The 20,848-nt window shown below is 42.6% G+C and overlaps 1 protein-coding gene across 4 annotated transcripts in view; it reads left to right on the forward strand.

Moving 5' to 3' along the window:
* SMARCAD1 (SNF2 related chromatin remodeling ATPase with DExD box 1) overlaps nucleotides 1-20,848 on the forward strand; it is a 62,308-nt gene that overhangs the window by 11,128 nt on the left and 30,332 nt on the right. For 3 of the 4 annotated variants that reach the window (XM_069978328.1, XM_069978330.1, XM_069978329.1), the window contains exons 4-8: nucleotides 2,226-2,388; nucleotides 4,742-4,808; nucleotides 12,146-12,246; nucleotides 14,520-14,618; nucleotides 16,343-16,427. In XM_069978328.1, coding sequence (XP_069834429.1) covers nucleotides 2,226-2,388; nucleotides 4,742-4,808; nucleotides 12,146-12,246; nucleotides 14,520-14,618; nucleotides 16,343-16,427 — 515 coding nt within the window. Of the gene's footprint in view, nucleotides 1-2,225; nucleotides 2,389-4,741; nucleotides 4,809-12,145; nucleotides 12,247-14,519; nucleotides 14,619-16,342; nucleotides 16,428-20,848 lie in introns of those variants that run through there. The other variant, XM_069978331.1, reaches the window with a different exon arrangement.

Consider the following 20,848-nt stretch of genomic DNA (forward strand, 5'->3'; position numbering starts at 1 on the left):
CTGCACATATCAATGATGGAACATCATCAAACTGGTGTAGATCCTGTATGTAAAATGTACCCTTTAGCCTGTCTAAGTGAAGGAAACCACAATAACCTCTTAAAGGAAACTCGTCACCATGAAAATGCTACCTAAGCTGTTGGCATCATGTTATAGAGCAAAAGAAGCTGAGCGGATTTATGTATATCTTTTATGGAAAAGATTCAGTATAACCTGTAATTTATTGAGTGAAATCCCGGATGTTTCCATGCTAAAGGGTCCAGTCCATTGAGTGACACTGCCCACTGGAGACTAAGGGCCCTATTCCACAGGAACGATAATCGGCCCGATTCGGCCGATTATCGCTCGGTGGAATAGAGAGAACGATCAGCCAATGATCGTGTCATCGGCTGATCGTTCATTTAGTGGCAGACCTAAAATCATTGTTCCCCCACCGCGCAATGCTACGGTGGAATAGCGGTGCGCCTTTGATTGGCTGAGTGGCCTGTCAGCTGACAGGCCATTCTGAAGCTAGAGCGCGCGGAACCCGGGGTGGAAGACAGAGCGGCGGACAAGACCTGACAGGTAATGTATGCTACAAGGACATTGGTAACGATTTCTCTGCAGCCCTCGTTCAACGATCATCGGGCCGTGGAATAAGCCCATTAAACGAGCGGCGATCTAGCAGATCGGCGCTCGTTTACATCGTTGATCGGGCCCTCCTCGGCCCGTGGAATAGGGCCCTAACACAGAATGTGATTTCAATCAACAAGTTATACTGACTCTTTTCTCACAAAGATGTATATCAGTCTGCTCAGTTCTTCCTGCTCTATAATATGGTGGCAATAAATAGATTAGTATTGCAGGTTCGCACAGTGTTTGTGGTTTGCAATAGTTTACTGAACACTTGCCCCAAGACACATGTAACTAATTACAGTAGATTATACTAAAAGAAAAGATTTTTGTGTGTTGTCGTGTTAGTCAGGGGATGGAAGCGATAAAAATCGAGCACTCTCAGTAGTTGATATCTTTTGTTGACTAATGGTGCCTTTACACAGAGAGATTTATCTGACAGATTTTAAAGCTAAAGCCAAGAACAGACTATAAACAGATAACAGGCCATAAAGGATAGATTGAGATTTCTCTTCTTTCCAAATCCATTCCTGGCTTTGGCTTCAAAAATCTGCCAGACAGATCTGTCTGTGTAAAGCCACCCTTAAGGGCCTTTTACATAGGACAATTATCAGCCAGGAGTAGTGTTAGAAACATTGCTAGAAAAATGTAAAAAGTGACACCAATCAGCCAAGGAGAGGGAACACGCCCGATCCTTGGCTGATCACATCTTTTGGACTGCTTTTAAAATTTATCGGCTGCATATTTTTCTGTGTAAACAAGGGATTTGTGGTCAATAGCAAAGAGAAACTGACCGCACAGGTATACATATATCCCTCTAACTTTTCAGATCACGTATACATACCTAGTGTGCTGCTGGCAGCTTTGGCATCCAACTCTCCCTCCCTGATGAGTTTGACATCCCTGACCTAAAACATTAAGGTGCCAGTTCACACAGCAAAAGCGGCAGAATTCCGTGGAGGAACTCCGTTGCGGAATTCCACCTGCCTCAGCCCTATGGAGGGGCTTGCGCGCCTCTGCTTCCGTCGCTCTCCGCTCAAAGAAAAGCGATGTCCCTTGACCTCCATTGACACACTGAGATTGGGGCAGGCGGAATTCTGCAGCAGAGAGTTCTGCCACGGAATTCCACCGCTTTTGCTCTGTATGAACTGGCCCTGAAGGGGGAAACTTATCTGGAACATTTAAGACATATCCGCAGCTGAAACCTGCTAAATCTGGTAAGTTATGCAATTTGCCTAACTCCTTTAGACTCTAATAGGAGTTTTGCAAACTGTGTAGCCCGTGGGTTCCAGCTTATGTAGCACACTGCATCTCCTGATATCATGTTTGAAGCTGTGGTTTTGTTTTGTTTTGTTTTGTTTTCATTTACAATTTTTGCCTTAATTTGCGCAGTTGTGGTAAAATATTGCCATTTCTCGATTCTGTCAAAAATGTATCAATTTTACAGTTTAAAAATTGTGGCAAAAAGGCACCATAACCACAAAGAAAACACAGCCTTGGTATGCAATTCTGAAATGGCCTCCTTTGTGCTGTGCTTTTTGTTATGTCTCCATTTAGTAATTTTTCCTGTTTGCAACATGCTACTTAATTTGAATTGTTGCTTTCTCTATAAGGAATGGGTTTTCTGAATCTCCAACTGATGACTCTGAAGATGACTGCCCAACTTCGAAGAAGATGACTGCAAGTAATGTACCTCATAAGTATAAAACCAAAGATGAAAAAATGCAGCGGCTTAGAGAAATCTTCCCTCAAAGGACCAATGAAGAGTTATTACAAGTAAGGTTTATCTAACATTAACCCACCCCACCACCCCATGACAAGTCCTGTGCAGGCCTTCCCCTGCTACTACATTTGTTTTTTTTTTTTTTTTTTTAAGGGTCATGGCCAGTTTCTTTTTCTTCAGCGGCCAATATCTTTTTTTTTTTTTTTTTTTTTTTTTTTTTTTAAATCAAATCTGTTTTTATTGAAATATCAGCGCCTACAATCGGCAATGAAAAGCATTACAACAATAACTTGAGTAAAAAAGAACAGGAGGGGAGAAGGAGTATGGAGGGGGGAGGGGGGTAGGCACAGTTGAGAAGTGTTCCTGTAAAAAGTCTTTCAGTTGACAGGTAGGCGATACATCCGCATAAAGTCTCGTAAATCCCATAGGTGTTGGAGTCCTGTAGGAGTTAGTAGTAGCCAGTGATGCTAGGCAGAGGTGATATTCCGCGGAGTGGGGGGGGTGTTAAAGGTAGTGTAGGGAGGCAGTTTAAGATCATACAAAAACATCCATAGCCATGGAAGTCATGCAAGATCATATAGGGTGGGTTCTAAGTGAGGAAGGTCCCGGCGAGGCAGTCGTGCCACTTACCTGTACTGTAATAAGGACATCGAGGGGTGGAAGCTGCTGACCTCTAATCATTCAGGAGGTGGGTGGTGAGTAAGTCTGGGGGGAGGTGTTGGTGGCAGGACCTTTATGGTCCAGCCATGGCGACCAAACTTTTAAGAACGCATCATGAGTCCCGTTCGCCCAACTGGTGAGCTCCTAGAGTCTATAGATCTGGTTGACCTTATCTAGCCACTGGGTACGTGTAGGGGGTAAGGCATTCAGCCAGTGCTGCGGGACTAGTAGTTTGGCAGCAGCTACCAAATGTGCGGCCAAGTTGTGTTTAGCAGGGATAAAATCTTTTGACTGCAAAACCAAAAGTACTAATTGTGCAGTCAACACGAACGGGGAGGGAAGTATCGCATTGATCTACCGTTCTACTTCTTGCCAAAAGGGTATGATCTGGCACCTCCAACAATTGTCCGTAAGAGACAGGCCCATGCGATATAAGAGCTCTGCGGTTTTATAACATCTGTTAACCAGTTTGTAGTGATTCTCCTGTAATTTCACACACTGGGAGAAACCGTGGGATGTATTCAGAATGGAAACTTTTTTTCCTCAGAGGAAAGGGTGATCCCCCAGTTCCTGCTCCCAGGAACGAAGGAAGGAGGGAGTGGTGGGCGCCCTGTCATCGGCGGCCGCTATCTTAAAGAGAAACCATCAGTAGGTTAGATTTATCTAACTTACTGATTTTTTTTTATTATTATTATTATTATTATTATTATATATTTTTTTTTTTATTGCAAATTGGGTAAGGTAAGTGTCTTATCTTCATCCTCGTCCCAGTTTCCATGCAGTTTGTAGTTTAAACCCTTGCTTAGTAAGGCAGTTTGGCGCACTGGGGCAGGGACTACCGCTTCCAGTGCACCGATCTGCCCCCGCAGCCCCATCCCTTTACATGAAAAGCGGAGTTGGCCAGATTGGTTCACTTCGGGAGGTATTCCTGCACTAAACCACCTTACTGGTCTAGGGGTTAAACTACAAACTGCACAGAAATGGCGACATGGATAAAGATAAGAAATGTATCTTCATTCTCAGTGTCCGGTGCTCAATAGGGACACATCAGCAAATTTGTCTAACCTGCTGACAATTTCCCTTTTAAAGGAGTACTCCAGAGATGTTTTTTTCCTCAAATCATCTGGGGGCAAAAAGTAGAGATGAGCGAATTTACAGTAATAACGAAGTGAAAAGCTTCATTATCTCTGCAATCCACTCATCAGCTGGCTGCCTTTTAACTCACTGCTGCTCCTGTTGGGGGAAGCTGGATCCAGTCCTGGGAAACTGGGAGAAATTTCCCAGGACTGGATCCAGCTTTTCCCAGAGGCAGAGGTAAAAGGCAGCCTGCGGATTGCGGAGATAATGAAACACTTTGATTTGTTATTACTGTAAATTTGCTCAGCTCTTCCATTGCTTATCAGCTGCTTTATGCCCTGCATGAAATGGTGTTTTATTTCGCTCTTTGCTGCCGCCACCTCTCTGTGACAAGAATTTTCAAAAGCAAGAAAGGGTATTTGCTCTCTGGGCGATTTCTGACATGTACTCTCTGCTGCCACCTCTGTCCATGTCACACTTCCTTTAGGACATACGGCAGCTGATAAGTACTTTACAAAGCTGTATAGCTTTCTTACCCTAGATGATTTTTTTTTCTCCAACAGTCTTAAAATTGTTCTATTTGATAATATATTGTAAGATTTTTATTTTTGTGTTAAGAGCGTTTAAAATACTGTAGCAATTAAGGAATTTATTTTTTATCCTTTTTAGCTTATTGAATCCACTGACACATTGGAAGATGCAGTTGCTGCTGGTGTAGCTCAGGTTGATGAGAAAGGTATGGTTTAAAACATGAAATGTAACTTTTATAATGGCAGTAGTTATTTCTTAAGAACCATTGTGACTTAAATTGTTTTCCGTATCATAAAGTGATGGTATACCTGCCGTTGGCACAGTGTGAAAATTTTTTGCATGTTTGCACAGCACATGCATGTGAATGGAGCTGTGCTTCCTGTTTCCCATTTGTTTAGACAGAAGCAGGAAGCACAGTTCAGCAGGACAGATGTAAAGGGGAATGAAGATAGGTTAGTATAACAAATTTTTTTTTGTTTTGTTTGTTTTATTCCTGTGGCACCGGGTAACCCATTTTAAAAATGCTCTCCGGTGAAGATGGGCTCTTTTCGAGCGGTAGTCTAAACAGAAGCTCTATATTCTACACCATATTGTGCTTTGAAAGCCTTTTTAAAATTCTGAACATTTATAGATAATTACCCATATTAACAAGCTCTTTTCAAAAGAGCCGGCTCAGGACAGGAAACTCCCGATTTGCCGAGCGGCGGGAAGGGCTCCCATGAGCCTTTGCCCGCCGCTCTGTAAATACACAGCGATCTCGCGCTATACAGCACGAGATCGTTGTGTATGTCTGTCCTGACTCAACCTGTTAGTTTAACCATGAAGATACAGACTGCCTTTACCTGATCTTCTTGTTGGCTGCAGTAGGGCCGGCGCCGCCATCTTGATTACATTACTTGCGTTCCACCGCTGGAATGCAAGTGACGTAATTAAGATTGTGTTGCCGGCCCTACTGCAGCGAACAAGAAGATCAGGTAAAGTATAAGATACAGACTGCAAAGGCTTCATAAATGGACAAAATGAAGATACAGACTGCCTTTGCAGTCTGTATCTTATACTTTACCAAATCCTCTTTTGCAATGCAGCAAGGCCGGCGCCGCCATCTTGATTATTCACTTGCGTTCCACCGCTGTGGAACGCAAGCGACGTGATCTAGATGGCGGCGCCCGGCCTTGCTGCACCGAAAACCTGGAATTGGGTAAAGTATAAGATAGAGACTGCAAAAGCAGCCTGTATCTTCATAGATAGACTTAGGGAGAGATGTACTTTGGTAATAGGGACAGAGATTTTTAGGTGATAGGTTCTCTTTAAGGGGTTAATGAGAGTTGGTATTGCTTTGACCCACATCGATAGACCTCTCACTAGCCAGCCAACTCCCTGCTCTGCACTGGAGAGGGGCAACAACCCCGAAACAGCTCTCTGCAGATGGGAAATCTTTCCTTTTTAGAGATATTGTTTGGCTTGGCATGTAAACCCCAGTCAGTGTTTTAAGACTCCTAGATTGAGTGAGACTTGACTTGAAGGGACATCTTTTTCCTCAAGAGGTGTGAGATCTATTTTGCATGTATTTAGTTACAAAGGGTGAAACATTTCCTCCATATATCAGTAATACCTCTGTTCTTAATTGGTTCAGGAAGGCAGTTTGAGAACCAAGCAGTGTTTTCCCGTAAGAAATAATGTAAATGTTTTGGTTTCAGCACCCACCAATAAATAACTACAGTACCCACCTATTACATTGAAAAGCGCTCAGTTTAATCACTACAATACAGAGCAGCACTATACTATACAGGACATTTAAAACAAGTTGTGTTCAACAAAACTAGCAGTTATAGTACAGTAGTTACTAACTCCTCACTCATTCTTCACTGTATAGTGCCTCTCCCCCAATCCCTGCACTATACAGGATGGGAGATGGTGGTGCACTGACTGTACTACTACTGTGCTGTATATGCACTCCAGCAGTCTTATACAGTACTGTACTGTATGTGAAGCCTTAACCAGTGCTAAACTTGCCATGTACAACCCACAATCCACGCTCGCAAAAACAGCCAAATACAGAGAAAAGTTCAAGTTCCACTGTACTGTACTGTTACTGTATCTGTAATAAAGCACTGGGCCTATTGGGATGGAATCATCATAAGGAAGTCCTGTTTAAATGTCCCTGAGCCCTTACAGTGGGCATGGTCTCCCGCTGGGCTCCCGATCCTGGGATGTCGCAGCCCCAATAAGAAATGTCCGCTCAGCCAATCAGTGAGGGAGGAGGGACACAGCTGCAGCCACTGACTGGCTGAGGTAGGGTAGTTCCTGTGGAGCCATGATGATTCAGGAGCGCAGACAATCACAGACAGCTGATAAATCTGGGCCTATATCACTTATATCTGGCGTTTTTAGCAGTTTTTCTTTGTGTATGGTGAATATTTAGTTAGAAGACTGTAAGCAGCAAAAGACCACCTGGTCCAGCTAGTCTAGTTTTGAGTTGTTCAGGGCATGTTGGTTGGAGACTGGCTGCATCCTCACAACACACAGGAGAATCTGCTTTATATCTTTGCCTTATTCGCTGTCCAGCATTATGTAGGACATTAGGGAGAAGCTGCTGGGCCGGTTCTGCTTTACATCAGTGTGATACATAACTCCCCTGGTGTCTGACCTGCCATTTATGAACAAGTCTTAGTTGGTCCCTGATAAAATTCAGGAGTCTGAGCTGCGGCTTATCGACTCCGCAGCCTTGGATGTTACAGGGCCATGATCCGTGCCATAAAAATTCAGACAGTTCTTACTATGAACTGCAGTTGCACTAGTGAACGGGTCCATGCAATTGGGAACGGCTAGAGGTGTACATCCTTTTGGCCCTATTACACAATATTTTGCCAATTCTTGGCCATTACGGTTGATAATCTGTGTTATAAAAGTCAACAATTTGCCAACGTGCACAATAACGGCTGATCATTGTCTTTCAATGTCTTTCAACATGCTGAAGACAAACTAGGATAGCAACGATCTGCTGCTGTCGCTTTCCAAGGGCCCCTCCCGCAGCTCTCTGCGCCTCCCGCGCAATTACCCGCTTGCTGTCAGTGTGTGTAATAGTTCAGACGGTGAACAAGCAGCATGCGAGCACTGACCTGACAAGTTGGCGCTCGCTTGCTCCTGCTGATCGCCCCATGTAATAGGGCCTTTGGCTGCAGTTCTGCGGCTACGGACGTGTGAATGGAGCCTAAGGGTACATTTACACTGCTTGTTTTGGGGCTTCAAACTCGTAACAAAAGATGGAACATGCAGCTGAAACCCCTGTATGTGTGAATGTGCTCCAACACTGTATTTTCTTCTCTTTTTGCTGATTGATAATGATGGAGCTCTGTGTGAATATTCACATAATCCTTTAATGTCCAGATTATACTAACATTATCAAAAGAGATCTTTAGTACCTGATTTATATAAAAGTTCCTGCCAGAGCTGGATGCCAACAAGCGAGTCTCCACACACAAGCCTGTGGGGCTCTTTGCCATTTCATCTCACAGCTGTTGCCCACATTTAAAAGGTTTTAAACAGGAGGAGGCATGTTACCGTTTAATAGCAAGTGATTTCACTTCAGGCACTTAGTTCTTGTAAGGTGAAGAGACCTTGTTTAACAGCTGCTTTTACATCATTTGCATCATAAACTATGTATTTTATCATACGTAAATTAGCAAATATTTATGACTAATGTGCTGAAACTAGCAGAATTGCATTTGGAACCTTCCAGATGGTCCATGTTATACTTATTTTTTATTTTTATTTTTTTTTGTCCAAATGACCACTAGTTTTTTTTCCCCCACTGCCTACTAGTCTGAGAAAATTAGTGTGAAAACCTTTTTCTTTTTTTTTCTTAAGCTTTTTTGCTAAATTCTGCCCCAGGTATGTCCTAAGGTTAGTTTATGATCAAAGCAATGAAAGAATTTAACCTTAGATCACAATATACAGTATAGCTCAGCTTTTTCTTCTCTTTGCATCATTAACTTGTCACATGAAAATCCCTTGTCGGACAGTTTGACATGTTATGGTATGTCATGGCTGATTTTCTTTGGTGCAATTCCTACTTTTTATAACTTTTTTTTTTTTTAATGCTCCTCAAGTCACTATATAATATCATGAAATCCTTTTTGCCATTGGTTTATGAATACTAAAGCCCACTTTTTCAGCAATGCGTGTGGCTCCAAAATAGTGGAGAGGTCCGTAACTTTTTAGAGGGTCTTGTAAAGTGCATTATAGTTAATAAATAACCTGCAGAAGAATGCCTCGTGCCTCTAAACAAAAACAAAAAACTTAGATGTACAATCATGCGGATAACTTGCAGCGGATGCTGCCGCTCGTCGCTGCGCACTCCTGCTTCACTCTCCGCTTGTCCCATAGACTCCATTCTGTGAGCAGGCAGATTTTGCCGTCCGCCCAAAGAATTGACATGACAATTCTTTAGGCATACGGCGGAATCTGCCTGCCCATAGAATGCAGCCTATGGGACCTGCGGGATGGCAAGCAGCGAAATCCGCTGCAAGTTATCCATGTTATTTCCTACCCTACGGCTTACTTTAAATTGTCAGAAAACAAGCATCAGCTTTCCTTAATCCCTGGATACAGGGCTCTAGATTTTGCATAACTGGATTGTGGAATCTTTCGTTATGAACAGTGCATTCTTGAACTTAAATACTGATCTATCATTAGTTACTATTTTTCCATTCTTTCCCATGTATCCATAGTATTATGTGGTTTCTGCTTCCCCGTAGAAGCTAAAGATGCATGCCCAGCATTTGGTATCCTTGTGGTCCATCCATACAGGCGATTTTAAGAAACTTTTTGTAATTGGGTTTATTAGGCAAATCTGCCATTATCTGCATTCAAAAAGACTTTCCCCAGCCCCCCTTCCCTCCTCTCTTATGCACTGCTCATTATCAGGAAATCTGTTTTACATCAGTCAGATCCTGTCTGTTCTATGGAGAGGGGAGGGGGAGGAGGGAGATGAGTTGGTAGCAAAGAGCAGAGAACAAATGATTACACCAGCTGAAAGCCAGTATTCAGGGCTGACTTCAGAGGAGATAGCCCGATGATGTAGCTGTAAATTAACTCTTTGTTATCCTGTTTTGGTGCCTCATCTCCTCCACCCTCCCATCTTCATAGAGAACAATGAAGACGGGGAGAGCTTCAAACTTCTTTTTTATGCTAAAAATGCATTTTTCAACTAATAAACCCAATTACAAAGTTTCTTAAAATCGCCTGTACTATTGATTTCTGGGAAAAAAAATAAAATAATTGACAGTGACACTTTAACCTCTTAAGGACATATGACGTACACATACATCATATGTCCTCGTTAGCACTTCAAAGAGGGGCCGCGCGGCGACCCGGCTTTGAAGCGCCGCGGTCCCGGGTGCCGCGTGTAGCCGGGACCGCCGCTATTGGCTAATCGGAGGCAGCTGTCAAAGTTGACAGCTGCCTCCGTTTACCGGAGGCAACATTTCCCTGGGGTCTAGTGGGGGAGATCGCTCCTCTGGGACGTTGTCCCGGAGGAGCGATCTCCGTTACTGATGCCGGCCGGGGATGCCGTCCCCGGCTCGGCACTCATTTGTTTCCGGCTGCAGCAGCCGAAAGCAAACGAGTGCCTATCTCATTGATCTTTGCTGTATATCTATACAGCAAAGATCTCAATGAGAGATCAAAGTATATATACTAGAAGTCCCCTAGGGGGGCTTCTAGTATATGTGTAAAAAAAAAAAAAAAAAAAAAAAGTGTTTATAGTAAAAAGCCCCCTCCCCTAATAAAAGTCTGAATCACCCCCCTTTTCCCTGGTTTTAAATAAAAGTAAATAAATAAACATGTTTGGTATCGCCGCGTGCGTAATCGCCCGAACTATTAATTAATCCCATTCCTGATCTCGCACGGTAAACGGCGTCAGCGCAAAAATATCCCAAAGTGCAAAATTGCGCATTTTTGGTCGCATCAAATCCAGAAAAAATGTAATAAAAATCAATCAAAAAGTCATATATGCGCAATTAAGGTACCGATAGAAAGAACACATCATGGCGCAAAAAAAGACACCTGACAACCCCATAGAATAAAAGCGTTATAAGCCTGGGAATGGAGCGATTTTAAGGAACGTATATTTGTTAACAATGGTTTGAATTTTTTATAGGCCATCAGATACAATAAAAGTTATACATGTTACATATCGTTTTAATCGTAACGACTTGAGGAACATGCATAACAAGTCAGTTTTACCCCAGGGCGAATGGCCTAAAAACACAGTTCCCCCAAATAAAAGAATTTTTTTCTGGTTTCGTAGTGTACCAAATGCAAAAATTCAGCCTGTCATTGCAAAGTACAATTAGTGACGCAAAAAATAAGGGCTCATATGGGTTTCTGCTATGGCCTTTTTAACACAAGGAGGAAAAACCGAAAACGCAAAAATGAAAATGGGCCCCGTCCTTAAGGGGTTAAGGGTTCATTAACACATGGAGGATCTGCTGCAGATATCAATGTAACTGTATTAAGGAACACAGCATCAAATCTGCAACATCAAATTTGCTGCACACCCTAAGGCTATGTTCACACTACGTGAACAACCGGCCGTTCTGTGACCGTCGTACCGGCCGGGTGATCTTTCCAGCCGCATCAGCGCGTGCCCGCATCAGAGCTTCCCATAGCACACAGTGAAGCGAGCGACCGGAGCCGCTTGCTTCACTGTGTGAACTGACAGGTCTTTCTGCGGCCGGAATTCACTGAATTCCGGCCGCAGAAAACTGACATGTCCGTTTTTTCCGGCGTTGCATGGGATCCCGGCCGGAGCGTATACGATGTGTGTACGCTCCGGCCAGGATCCCATTAAAAATAAAGCTATGTCCCACCCCGCAAAACTACGGCCGTAGTTTTACGTAGTGTGAACATAGCCTAAGGGTGCGTTTACATATACACTATATTCAGCAGATTTCAACAATTCTACAGAAAATCTGCCACATGTGAATATACCCTGACTGCTTTTTGTAACAAAAAAAAAATTGGTCACAAGGCTTTATCATGTATACACTGTGACTTCTAGAAAAGATGAATGAATAATATCTAGCAGTTTTCTTTAATTAATGCAGTTGTCTACTATAACACCATTATAGTACACTACAACTAATTTTAAATTCTGGCGCCTTTTGAATAGCTGTTGCACGTGGATCACAAGCCAGTGGACACCAAACAACGTCTGCATGCAACACGTGCCTTTTGGATTAGCTAAAGTTTTTTTTTCCCCCTGTGACTGCTGTCTAATAGGTTGTAATTTAGAATTTGTTAAGCTTCACTGCAATTCACATGGTAATGTGAGCAAAAGACCAGTCATGTCCTGAACTGCTTGAATGCTTTCTTACTGCAAGCCATGCAGTGTCATGTGGCCAGTTAGCTGTAAGTGTTAATCTTGGATGGAAATACTTTTAGCCATGTTTTATCTATCTTTGTGAACATAAATCATAACTATTATTATTACAAATAGTATTCATTTAGTTGTTAAAGTTGGTGTTGTTGTCGTTTAAGCTTCATCACGGAAAAGAAAGCTGGAAGACAGTCCTAAAGGGAAGATTAAAGAGCAGGACAGAAATGGAAGACAAGTTGCAAAGAAAAAAAAATCTGACTCCGTAAGTAGTGGTCAATCATGTTATATTGTTCAGTAGTTTGGGTAATGTGGCTTTACAGTAGGTGTACATCTGTGTGTATTGATATCTAGCATAGGTTTGAAGAAATAAGTGCAATAAGTCATGATGACTCCAGCTGAGCCATAAGTTATTTGCTTTTCAGCACAATCTTTCAGCAATCATTTGGACTCATAGCTAACTAATTGGGCCTTCTCACTTGGCATCCTCTTCCTGTGCCAGCTGAGATTATTGGGTAATCCTTGCTGCGCCGCTCAGAGAGAGATTTCTGCAAATTGGCTATTACCACAGCTATAGACTTTTTGGGTTCTGTGAAAAGCAGGAAAAATAGTGATGTTTTTGGAAGTTTCCAGGATCTTGTATTGTAGGATAGTCATTTGGCATTTGAATATCGGTGACTGAAGAAATTGGATGCAGTCCGAGGGAGTCTGGGGTAATATGGATACAGCCATAGGCTGTTGTTTTGAGAGACTCCCTGGGGTTGCATCCAACTTCAGCCACCATTATTCAAATGCTTAAAGTGAGTCTGACCCTACCGAACCACTTGTACCTTCCGGTAGCTGCTTTTAATCCAAGATCTGTCCTGGGGTCCGTTCGGCAGGTGATGTAGTTATTGTCCTAGAAAACAACTTTTAAACTTGCAGCTCTGTGTCAAACTGACGTGGCCTAAAGTATCTGTGCACAAACTTTGCACCACCCCTCTGTCCCTCCTCCTCCTCATCATTAGGAATGCCACTGGCAGGATTTTTCCTATTCTTCTGCAGTGAACACTGCACAGGTGCCTTAACGATCCAGCCCATGTACAGTGTTCACACAGGTGAGGAATAGGAGAATACCTGCTTGGAGTATTCCTAATGATGAGGAGGGACAGAGAGGATGTGCCAGCCTAATGCGCACACACACTCTAGGCCACGTCAGTTTGACACAGGGCTGCAAGTTTAAAAGTAGTTTTTTAGGACAATAACTGCATCACCTGCTAAACGCATCCCAGGACAGATCTAGGATAGAAAGCAGCTATCCGAAGGTACAAGCGGTTTGGGGGGTCAGATTGTGGGTACAGAGTCGCTTTAACAATCGGACTTGAGTATGCTTGAGTTGCGCTCAGCTCTAATAATAGTTATTTATGTCCTACTTCTAGAAAATGTATTATTTAATATTCTGACATCTACACCTAAAAATGGGGTTTCATCTTTCCCTATTGACTTTTAGTTAACATTTGGCTGCAGCGTTTTTAAGACCGTGTCCTGGCCAATTTTATTTAGTTTTTAAGTGCTTAGCATTATTTCACCCCACTTACCATTTTGCTTGCGCGGCAGGATACCTTTTCAAAACTCCGGCAGCTCTGTACTCCACTTCTAAAGTGAAGCGTTGTACGGACCTGTATATTATCTTTATAAGAAGTCCATAGAAGTGCTACAGGACAGGAAAAAAAAAGGTGTGCCCAAAAGATAAGAGGGTGAGACCCAACGAGAGGAAGGAAAAAAAACGGGAAGGGGGGTGGGGGGGGGAGGGTCAGTGGGTACACAGAGGGGAAGCGGTGAACAGCAACATTTTGATAATTAAAAGGACCCCCTCCCTGACCTGCCATCTCCCTGTGGATCCCCAAATAAGAGGGTCCCTGTTCTGCTGGAATCTGTGTGTCTCAACACAACTGCACAATCATACAAATAGTTTTAATGACATGGTTGGTTATATGTACGTACATGCATTCCTATTGAAAACAAGCTCTTAGCATTCCATTCACTTTCATTATAGTGATGCAATATGCAGGACATCATAGCAATCAAACTGAGCTGGGGAAATGGGGCATACACAGAAAAAAATTGAAGGCATTGTGCTTAGACACATTCCTTTCAAGTTTGAAACTATACAAAATTTTTGATAATTTATTTGCCCCATATGATAATGTCTCAATTCAGAAACAATAGAATACTCGTCCCTGTTTCAAGGAGCATCCCTCTTTATTCAGGGAGAGCTGCAGGGACTGGATTCCCAGGCATTGAGGGGATCACGTCCAAGCAGCTCATAGCTGGCGGGAAACCGTGGGAGCCTCTGTGCACTGCAGGTAACAGTCTGGAGGGTTTGTACCATTTTACTTCTCATAATAAACCCTTATGTTGTAGGACATGCGTCATAATTTGATGGGAAATAGATTAAATTTTTGATTTCTTTAATAAATGCTCTTCACGATAACTGCAATGACTCTGCAATTCAGTTGTGAGTATATCTTACTTAGTTATGTTCCTTTATACTTGCAGTTTGCTGTAGATGACAGTTCTGATTCAGAAGATGAATTTGAAAAACAAGAAGCTAGTGTAAAAAAGCTGCAGAAACATTTCCCGGATTTGGATAAGGAGGTAAGTGTTTAGTTTTATGGTGTGTTTGCGGATCTTTATTTTTCCATTTTGTACGGCCTATTATAGAAAGAAATTTTAAACCGCTTCCTGTTCTCTGCCACTTATTTCAATAAACTCTCTGCTTTGGCTACTCACAGTGCAGGGAACTGTAGCATGGCCCCATTTAAAAGGGGTTATCCAGTGCTACAAAAACATAGCCACTTTCTTTCAGTGACAACACAACTCTTGTCTCCAGTTCAGGTGCGGTTTGCAATTAAGCTCCATTCACTTCAATAGAACTGAGCAGCAAAACCCCGCCCAAGCTGGAGACAAGAGTGAGGCTGTCTCTGGAAGAAAGCGGCCATGTTTTTGTAGCGCTGGATAACCCCTTTAAGTGCATGGGAATGTGCTACAGTTCTGCGCAACTGGTGACCTGAAGCACAATCGCATAGGGAATACAATAAAGGAGATGGAGTGCTAAGTCAGGATTGGTGAGAGTTCTGCTCCCTCACTGATCACAAGGTATATGGTATATACTAGAGATGCCATACACAGTTGTCACTTGGTATAACTATAATGTTGGCCTGCTATAGCAGACAGTTATTTTAAAAAGTATATTGAATAAAGTAACTTTATCAAGCAGTCTTCCAGTAGGAATGTTTCTTTGTTGCCCATAGCAACCAGTCACAGCTCGTTTTACCACAATGCATTAATAATTAGAAGCTGAGCAGCAAAGAGCCTTCATACTGTAAGGCTATGTTCACACACTGTACAAACAACGGACGTTATTTAGCACTAAAAACAATGGTCGTTGTTTTAAATGCAAATTGCATTAAAGGCTTTGGACGACGGCAGGTAACAATCAACCTGACTACGGCCGTTCAATACATTAATAACGGCGGTGTTTGCATTGACATCAATGCAAATCATTTCAATATGAAAACAACAATGGCTGTTCTTTTAATAAAAAGTATGTTGTGTGAACATAGCCCAAGACTGTTGTTCAATCTTTCCTTGTTAATCCTTCTTTCCTCCAGACTACAAAGATATATAAGAGGGGCGGTATTGAAACATTAGTGTCCTAGTGGTTAGATAAACTTTATGTATCAGTTTTGATTCCTTGTGGTCAGACTCCCAGCAACAAGTGAATGAGCACTTAAAGGGAACCAATCAGCCCAATCGGGCTGATATGGTTGCCTGGAGTGCTGTATAAAGCTCCTGCAGCAGCCACGGCAAGTACCTGCCGCTGTTGCTGCAGGAGCTTTATACTGGAGAAAAATGACTTTAATAACCTGGGCGCGTGACAGGAAGATGCGGGGAGCTAGTCATCTGGGCGGCTTCCAGCCTGTTTCTAGTCACCGCGTCCTGCCTGTCAGCACGCTCAGAGGGGATGATTCACAGGCAGAGAGGCCAGTAACGGACCATCCTCCTGATTAATTTGTGAACATACCCTTAGTCTGCAAAACTCACAGCATGCCCTGAAATCTGCATTGATTTCTTTATGCCATAGTTAAGACTTTGAACTGTTCTCTGTATTTTCAAGTCATAGTTCCGCCCCAGTTGACTATAGCTGCTTAATGGTTACAAATGTTTAGTGTAAAGCCTTTTTTGGGAGGCTTCATGTTAATAAATGATGAGACGTGTCAGTTATTGAGAAAAGTGTATTTACTGATAATTTTCTTTCCTGATCTGTATCTAATTGGATAAGTGCTTTCTTTAATCATGCAACTATTGTTTTTGGACAGGAGCTTAGAGAAGTACTTCAAGAGCATGACTGGTCTTTTCATGAAGCACTTGAGGCACTAAAGTTGTTTGCAGAAGATGAACAAGGTAACAGGACTTGATTTAAAGAATAATAATAATAAAAAAAAACAGCAGTAGCGAAGCGTGAACACAAAAGAGTACTTTTTTGTGTAAAGCTTTTCTGATAGCTGACAGTTACGTACACAGACAATGCAAATGAATATTCTAAGTCTTACAATGAGAATAATTTACAAATGCATACTTTTTAAGTCCATTTAACCACACCTCTCAATCGCAATGACATGTGCATGTTCTCCTCTGTTCACTTATTATTTTGTCTTGGATGTGAGGGAAAAGCTCACTTGTTTAATGCGACTCTGTACCCACAATCTGACCCCCCCCCCCCCCCCAGAACCACTTGTACCTTCAGATAGCTGCTTTTAATCCAAGATCTGTCCTGGGGTCCGTTCGGCAGGTGATGCAGTTATTGTCCTAAAAAAATACTTTTAAACTTGAAGCCCGTGCTAAACGGGAATTTCTCTGCCCTAACTTTGCACAACCTCTCTGTCCCTCCTCCCCACCCTCTTCATCATTAGGAATGCTCCAGGCAGATTGCCTCCTATTCCCCACCTGTGGCAGCCCGGCACATGGGCTGGATCTTTATTGACCTGTACAGTGTTAAGCATGGAGAAAATGTTTCAGTGGCATTCCTAATGATGAGGAGGGTGGGGAGGAGGGACGGAGGGGTGGTGCAAAGTTAGGGCACAGATACTACCATAGGGCACGGGCTTCAAGTTTAAAAGTATCTTTTTAGGGCAATAACTGCATCACCTGCCGAAAAGACCACAGGACAGATCTTGTATTAAAAGCAGCTATCCGAAGGTACAAGTGGTTTGGGGGTGTCAGATTGTGTGTAAGGAGTCTCTTTAAACCCCTTTTGCATCCACTCCAGTCCTTCCCACTGGCTTTGTTTACATGGGTGCAGTAACAATGTGCCCGTATACCCAGGTCTCCGCTTCAGGCCATCACAGATCAATGGTTTTGTGACACATGCCACTGAAACTAGTGATCGGCTATAGCAGCAATGTGGGTAAACAGCATTGTGGGCGTTGGTGTCATGAATAAGAAATCTGGCCAGTTATGGACTGGAACCATATTATCTTAAAGGGGTTGTCCAGCAAAAATCTTTTTCTTTCAAATCAACTGATGTCAGAAAGTTATAAAGATTTGTAATTTACTTCTATTTCTCCAGAGTAGGAAAGGCTTTCTATGGGAATCCCCATAGAAAACCTCTCCTGCTCTGGACATTTCCTGTCTCGGCCAGAGATGTCAGCAGAGAGCACTATGTCTCAGACTGAAAATAAAACATTTCCTGCAGGACATACAGCAGCTGATAAGTATGAGAAGACATGAGATTTTATAATAGCAGTAAATTACAAATCTATATAACTTTCTGACACCAGTTAATTTGAAAGAAAAAGATTTTCGCTGGACAACTCCTTTAAAGGGGTTGGCCACTTTTTAGTAAAATAGGTCAGTACAAAGTATTAGTAAGTGTGCTCAATGTATATACTGACAGCAGCTCCCTGTGTACCTCATAGAGCTAAAATCAGACTCCCCTTCACCAGGCTGGGCTGCCCTGCTCTGTTTTGTTTAAGTCCACAAAATGGCTGACATGGAGCAGCATGTGACCATGCCCTGTCCACTGTGTTCTCCATACACATATACAGGCTGTGTGGTGGACACTGGGGGGCGGGACCTGGTCACATGCTCCTCCATGTAAGCAATCTTATGGACCAAAACACCACAGAGCAGGACAGCACAGCCTGGAGGGGGGGGGGAGTCTGATATTAGCTCTATGAGGTACACAGGGAGCTGCTGTCAGTATATAGAGGGAGTACACTTACTTAGAAGCCTTTCAGTGAGTGCTTCAGTCCCACCTTTGCAGTGGAGTGCTGCATTACCCCAACCGGTATAGAGATAAAATGGGGAGCCATTATTATTGCATACATATTTCATCACTTTGATCACACGTTAAGTTTCATTCAAATTAGTGCATTAATATTTAATTTTATTTATTTTTGCAATGAGTGCCAATAAAGTTGTTGGCAAGGACTGGAGCTTAAGCTCTGGATGCTTTAAGGGATTGAATAGATAAGTATAGCTAGTTAAAGGAGAAGTCCAGGAAAAATGTTTTTTAAAGTATTGTATTGCCCCTCAAAAGTTATACAAATCCCCAATATACACTTATTACAGGAAATGGCCATAAAGTGCTTTTTTTCCCCCTGCACTTACCACTGCATCAAGGCTTCACTTCCTGGATAACATGGTGATGTCACTTCCTTGATAAAATGGTGATGTCATGACCCAACTCCCAGAGCTGTGCGGGCTGTGGCTGCTGGAGAGGATGATGCCAGGGGGACACTGAGGGACACAGGGCACTGGGGGGACACTGAGCATCCCTCTGCCATCATCCTCTCCAGCAGCCACAGCCTGCACAGCTCTGGGAGTCGGGTCGTGACATCACCATGTTATCCAGGAAGTGAAGCCTTGATGCAGTAGTAAGTGCAGGGAAAAAAACACTTTATAAGCTTTTGCCGTAATAAGTGTACTGTATATTGGGGATTTGTACGTTTGGGGGGGGGGGGGGGGGGCAATACAATACTTTAATTTTTTCATTAAAGTCTGATAACACCTTTTGAAGACCCACTGGCATCTCTGCAATTGGATTAATGTGAAATGACAGTATCTGGACTTTCATCAATATGGTCTTAAAGCATCTGTTTAATTTAGGAGACCATCACTGGTGTCAAAGTTGTGGCCCTCCAGCTGTTGCAAAACTCCAAATTCCATCATTCCTGGATAGCCAAAGCTTTGGCTGTCCAGGCATGATGGAAATTGGAGTTTTGCAACAGCTAGAGGGGCCACATGATTGACAACTCTGCTATGAATAATCAGAAGCTTCATATTGGTCCAGTCACATGTACAGAATCTGCAGAAGATTGCATTGTAATGAAATGATTGAACTCTGCATTAAAGCGGCACATATATGCATAGTTAGGCTGCTTGTTACTGCGCATGTGCAGGGAGCAGCCTGTAACAAGCGGTCTAACAATGCTTATATAAATATGCATAGTGCAGTGCTTCTCATTTCCAGTCCTCAGGCCTCACCAACAGGTCATGTTTTGAGGATTTCCTTAGTATTTCACAAGTGATATAATTATACTCTTATCAGGTCTTATCACAGGTGTTCTTTGGATGGGGTATCCTCAAAACATGACCTGTTGGTGATTCCTGAGGACTGGAATTGAAAAGCACTGGCACAGTGGGAGGGCAGGCCAGGCGGGCCGAGCGGGTGCTCTGAGCTGAAGAGGAATGCCCCAAATGCTCGGAAGCTGCTTATTAGCATATTAGTAATTAGCTAATATTGTCACAGTACCGGACCGTACAGGAGTATAAACAGCGGCGCTGCTGTCCTAAGGTAAATAGCGGCATATAAGCAGGTTCACTGGCCTAAACCTGCTGATAGTGCCGCTTTAAATATATATCTTAACTAGAGATGAGCGAACCGGGTTCTGGTTCGAGTCCATCCGAACCCGAACGTTCGGCATTTGATTAGCTGGGGCTGCTGAACTTGGATAAAGCTCTAAGGTTGTCTGGAAAACATGGATACAGCCAATGACTATATCCATGATTTCCACATAGCCTTAGTACTTTATCCAAGTTCAGCAGACACCGCTAATCAAATGCCGAACGATCGGGTTCGGATCGACTCGAGCATGCTCTAGGTTCGCTCATCTCTAATCTTAACATATCCTGGACCTTTTTAAAGATTTTTTTTTTCCTGGATTTATCTGGTTAAGAGTTGAGACTATATTTGCTTACATATATACATATACATGCACAATATTAATTTTAACCCCATTTTACGAGACAACAAAATTGTTTATAAAATGTGCATTTATCTATATTTGCTTTATGGAATCCCTTAAACATATTGACCCAGATTTATTAATCTTCCTGAAACCCACAGGTTTATTTTTTTTTATTTCTTTTATGTTCCCCCACAGCAGCCAATCGCAGCCCAGATTTTTAAATCTGGTAAAATAAAACATGAGCTTGGTTGCTGTGGAAAACTGGATTTCAAACAGTATGTACCAGTTGCCTGAACATTTATTGGTATCCTACCTTTTTCAGTGTTTGTATTTATTTATTTATTTTGATTTTCAGCCAAAGCCCCAATTGGATTCCTCCTTTTATTATTTTTCATTCTATATGAATTTTCTTCTGGCTTTGGCTCAACAGAGTGAGTGAAAACTGCAGAAAGCTGGTGTCAAAAACCCTAATGGTTTTACAGTTTTTTTCCTAATTGATCTACAGATCTTTTCCTCTATACTAATAGGCAGGGACCCATAAATCCAGCTGAGGCACATGGGGAAAAGCCAGGTGTTTTAAACACTTTTCTCTGAAAGGAACACAGAACCTTTTTTTTCTTTTAAATCAACTGG

The sequence above is a fragment of the Dendropsophus ebraccatus genome, chromosome 7 (genome assembly GCF_027789765.1).
Source record: "Dendropsophus ebraccatus isolate aDenEbr1 chromosome 7, aDenEbr1.pat, whole genome shotgun sequence".
Lineage (NCBI taxonomy): Eukaryota > Metazoa > Chordata > Amphibia > Anura > Hylidae > Dendropsophus > Dendropsophus ebraccatus.